We start from the raw sequence: 4,794 nt of genomic DNA on the forward strand, positions 1-4,794 counted from the left end.
CTATTCTGTTAGAGCTGCAAGTAGTCTTGGCATCGGCGGCACATCAATCTCCTGTAGGCCCTCGAGAACCCGGACCACTTCACCCATCGTCGGCCGATCAAATTCATTATCTTGGATGCACCAGCCTGCAACTTTGCAAATCCTTTCAGCCTCTTCCAAACTGAAGTCACCATGTAACTGTGGATCCACCAATCTCTTTACATCTCCGCTGTGAAGCTTGCTGATGGTTTGCACAGGGAAATATCCAACATGTTGGTCCACATTGCTGCTGCTATTGGTGTAGTGTGATGTCTCGGGTGACGAATTCCTCCTTCCTGATATGATTTCCAGCAGCACCATGCCAAAGCCATAAACATCAATTTTTGGTGTCACCGCAACTCCGCTAAGCCACTCTGGGGCAAGATAACCTGTAGTTCCTCTGAATGAAGTCAGAATTCGGCTAAAATCCCTTCCCACAAATGCTGCCAGCCCAAAGTCTGCAACTTTAGGAACAAATGATGCATCCAGAAGTATGTTCTCTGGCTTAATATCACAGTGTATGATGCATTTGTGGCAACTCTGATGCAAGTAGGACAATCCTTTGGCAACTCCTAGGGCTATTTGATATCTAGTGTTCCAATTTAGAACAGCAGCAAAAGCAGCAGCATTTCTCTTTTTAAATAGATGGTCGTCAAGAGACCCATTTAACATGTGTTCATACACAAGTAATCTTTGATCACCTTCACAGCAGAAACCAATCAATTTTACTAGGTTGATATGTTGGATTAGTCCAACTGAGCTCACCTCAGCCCTGAATTGCTTCTCTCCTTGATGGGCACCATCAAGCCTTTTGACTGCTATAGTAGTCTTTGAGTCACTTAACACTCCCTTGTATACTGAACCAAAACCACCTCCTCCCAGCTTTTCTGAGAATTTTTTAGTAGCACGAACTAAATCAGTGTATCTAAAGGCTACAATCCCACCAGCACTCCCTTGATTGTCAGAGTATATTGGCAGCAAAACACACCACTTGAATTTGTTCCTCCAAATCAGTAGCAACAGCATGAGCATTAGTAACCCGACACCAATAATGATTGCTGCAGTAACAACCGCAACATTTGGTTTTCTTTTGTTTTTTCTTAAATTTGCCGAGAAATCTTCGGCAGCAAAGCGGAGATAAAGAACATCTTTGGAAGTGTTATCGATGCCATCATCAAAAGTTGAACTAAGCAATTCCCCATTCCAGACAGAGCATTTGTTATTGTTATAGGAATAAGCAGTGCAGGAGCATGAACTGAGACAAGCTTCTTCGCATTTGCTCTGAGTTGTAGCAGCAGCTATGATTTGTGGGTTGTAGGGCCGTGTAACTTGAGCAACCGGATGGAAAATGTCTGTTGAAATTGTGATGTTTTTTTCAGTAGTGCAATGTAACAGTGTATTTCTGATGCATCCTCCTATTCAATCCTCAGACTCCAAATCCTGCGGTGACTTCTTAGAGAAGCCCTCCATACAGTCACATGATGGATGCGGCTTGCCTCTGCATACCGCGAAAGGTCCACAGGCAGCAGGTGGATCGCAGGGATCATCAGGCTGGGCATATATTGTTTGCCAAGCTTGATTTGCTTGGGACCAAAGATTCAACTTTATCTGACCAGAGATGTCTAGTGAGACAAACATGGAAGATGATTCATCATGTGAAGTATACATGTAGTACTCTTCTTTGTCCGTATTGACATATACTAGGTTATATAAACCTTTAGTCCGAGGATCCAAACTTAGCAGTGAATTGACTAATGGTACCAACGATGATGCTGTGGAGGATGCATAAAGCCAGTATTCTATGGAGGGGTTATGGTGCTTAAGGACAATTCCCCTGGTGCCTTCTAGTTCGATACTGTATGAGCCGAGACCTGGATCAATAAGGCTCTTCTTTGAGATGCCATAACAACTAAAGCCGGTGACCTTGTCCCTACCAAACTTAACACCAGCAAGCCAAACATCTGTTGGGTTATCAAAGCTCTGCCACACCGGTAAGTCAAATGACGGGCTCTCTTTGAGGACAAGGTTTCCATTGTTCAAGAGAACAGCAGCACTAGTGATGTTTAGGCTGTTGTGTGTCCTATTATTGACAATGTGAGTGGACCAAACTATAGATTGAGTGTTGCTACCATGGTTTACTACGATGGCAAGATTGCCATCGTTTGAGATCTTGAGCTGTGCTGAGTTGAGGTTGGGGTGGGTGATGGGCTCCTCTCTATTAGCGATCCAGACGGTAGTCAAAATTGGGATTTTATTAAACCATATGCCAAGGTACCAGCCGGATCTTGAGGAGGTGGCGTTGCGGGATGACTTACTGATACTGCTGCTTGCTGCGGGCTGGAAGAAGCCAAGGGTGGACTTGCCGTTTCTGGAGACGAGCTTGTCGCCAACGGCGAGCGATTGGCCTGCCATGAGAGTGTCCTCATCTACGGCTGCAGAGAGGCACCAAGGAGTAGTGTGCAAGAGGAGAAGACCGAGTAGTATGTAGAGGGGAGCCATGGAGAAGAAGAATGAACAATTGGGAGAAGAGAGGACGTATATATAGAATGGAAAGGCCAAGTGTTCACATTGGGACAGAACTACCATAAACACCATAGCTGGTCAAGTCAATCGCGAGGCTTCCACCAACCACCTGAGCCAAATTAGCCTTCCTTGCATGGTTCCCTTTTGTTGTGTGTGTGTGTGTGTGTGTGTGTCTTGTTTTTTCTTTGGGGTTGTTGAGCTGTGTGTCCTCAGCATTGAACTTTTGTTTGGGTGCGGGTGTGGCGTGTTTTTTTCTTTGCAACCTTGTTGGACTCTTCTTGTGGTGGTTGCTTTATATATAAAGCGGAGCAAAAGCTTTTTTCGGTAGGTCAGAAATAAGTAACAGCGAGGAAGCTTCCTTTTATATTTCCTCCAATCGATTAATTGCTACAACTGGAAGTATGTCATGTCAAGAAACCCTCGTGACATGCGGCTTGTCAGTGGCCAGCCAACAAAGAAAGCAATGAATGGCCTGAATGGTCATGCTGTTAACTGTTAACCTAAACCAACAAAAAAACTCACTTGTTCAAGGGTTATATTTGAATATATTTTTTAAAATCGAACCCACAAATATCTGTTTCCATGAATACTGCAAATGCAAATTCCATGCATATCAACACAAAAGCTCCCTAGAAAGACAAGCACAAGTGTGACCACAAAAATACAAGAAATGTTGTAAGCCGGAGTTAGAAAACTTAACAAGCTACCAAAGTTTCAGAGATCTTCAGATTCATCAATTTCTAGTGCCTTCTTGTATCGAGGGTGTTGGCCGAGTCTTGGCCTAAACACGTCTTGGCATGAACAAGCACCGTGACAAACAAAAAACAAAACCAATAACCTACCAAAAATATTGTTTAAGAATTTGAGCTGTAAAGGAAAAAAATATTTGTATATGCACTTTGGAATTGATCATCTATGCAAGTTAGTGAAGAACCGAAGATTCAACTTATGATGCTTTCAAACATGTTATCTAACTAGAAGTGGATGTGTGTCTTCGTCACGCCGAGCTGTTTCTACCGCATAGAGATGGGAAACACGAACAGAGACGGCGGCTGCAGCGTCACTGGTGTAAGGTTAGGGAAGGGGAATGGAATGAATCCAATATTTTTCCAGACAACTAATAGATAGCCAGTCCCCAGCCTTGCATTCTGGATCTGGGTATTCATACTATTATTGGAGCATATCTCTGCTTGCTTCACCAACTTCGCGCACGGCATAGACCAATTAACAGCGAGATCGGTCCATGGCAGAATTGCTGCTTCTTCCTACCAACACGCGCTTGTCTAGACTGCTGCTGGTTGATGCCAAAGTGAAGAGTGAGACCAACATCAAGAGTCTACTTCTTGACGTCGATACATTCATGATTCATCGCGGCCAACACATCATTATTCGCTGAGACTTGAGAGGGCCTCATTTGTTCACACCTATTTTTGAAGCTTTTTGGAACCCACATACATGCATGCTGGCCCACAGGTCAGAACATCGACCATGCCCGCACGTGGTTTCTGTCTAAAATGTTTCTTCTCTTTCTCAATAATTGTACTAGGCAGCAACACTCACTGTATGTCGCTGTGGAGGAGCAGGAGCAGCTCTTCCCCTTCATAATTGTACTAGATAGCGCGGGGCAGCAACACGCGGTTTCTGTCTCCAATAACCCTTCTCCATCTCAATAATTCCACTTCATAATAGTCCCTCCCTTCTCGATCTCAACTTCACTCAATGTGAGACTCCGACTCTACAGTTCTTCTCCATACCGCTTCTCACGTACGGCTTGCTGAGAAGAAGGCCATGCGAAGAGTTGGTCACCATTGGCAGACGTATTGTCAAGAAATGAAGGGGTTTGCATCTTGCTCTGAAGACGATGGCTGGCTTGATGAGCTCTAAACAACAAGTGCAGGAATGGCAGGTCATAGAAAATAGCAACATTGGGATAATGACAGAGGCAAGTGAAATGCATGATTTAATGCATGACCCAGAGAAACATATCGTGGATGAATGTGCAACTATAGAATAGTTGGTTCAAAGTTCAAACACTGATTCAGTATGTATGCTATATAGTAGCTTGCAAACACTGAGGCTAAATAGTTGCCAGAATCTGCAGCGGTTACCTGAAGGTATAAGTGCAATGAGGAAGCTCGTTCATCTCTACCTTCTTGGATGCCCTTGTTTGTAACAGATGCCCCGAAACATCAGTCTACTGAACAACTTATGCACACTAACGACATTTATTGCGGACACCAAAGCTGGTCATGG

At 44.1% G+C, this 4,794-nt stretch overlaps 1 protein-coding gene across 1 annotated transcript; it reads right to left on the minus strand.

The window, feature by feature from the left end:
* Window positions 1–2,517, minus strand: LOC125538042 (G-type lectin S-receptor-like serine/threonine-protein kinase At2g19130). Its single transcript, XM_048701375.1, has 2 exons — window positions 1,734–2,517; window positions 1–1,022 (listed from the first exon to the last, which is right to left on the minus strand). The coding sequence occupies exons 1-2, from the start codon at window positions 2,515–2,517 to the stop codon at window positions 1–3; spliced, it is 1,806 nt and encodes a 601-aa protein (XP_048557332.1).
* Between the last annotated feature and the right edge of the window lie 2,277 nt (window positions 2,518–4,794).

The sequence above is a fragment of the Triticum urartu genome, chromosome 1 (genome assembly GCF_003073215.2).
Source record: "Triticum urartu cultivar G1812 chromosome 1, Tu2.1, whole genome shotgun sequence".
Classification (NCBI taxonomy): Eukaryota; Viridiplantae; Streptophyta; class Magnoliopsida; order Poales; family Poaceae; genus Triticum; species Triticum urartu.

What these genes read in the sequence shown, in the direction of transcription:
- LOC125538042 (XM_048701375.1), bottom strand. Translation starts at nt 2,517, where the DNA reads ATGGCTCCCCTCTACATACTACTCGGTCTTCTCCTCTTGCACACTACT. An exon ending in TTTGGATCCTCGGACTAAAG is followed by an intron (nt 1,023 to 1,733) that starts GTTTATATAACC and finishes TACTGATTTGGA; the next exon opens with GGAACAAATTCAAGTGGTGT.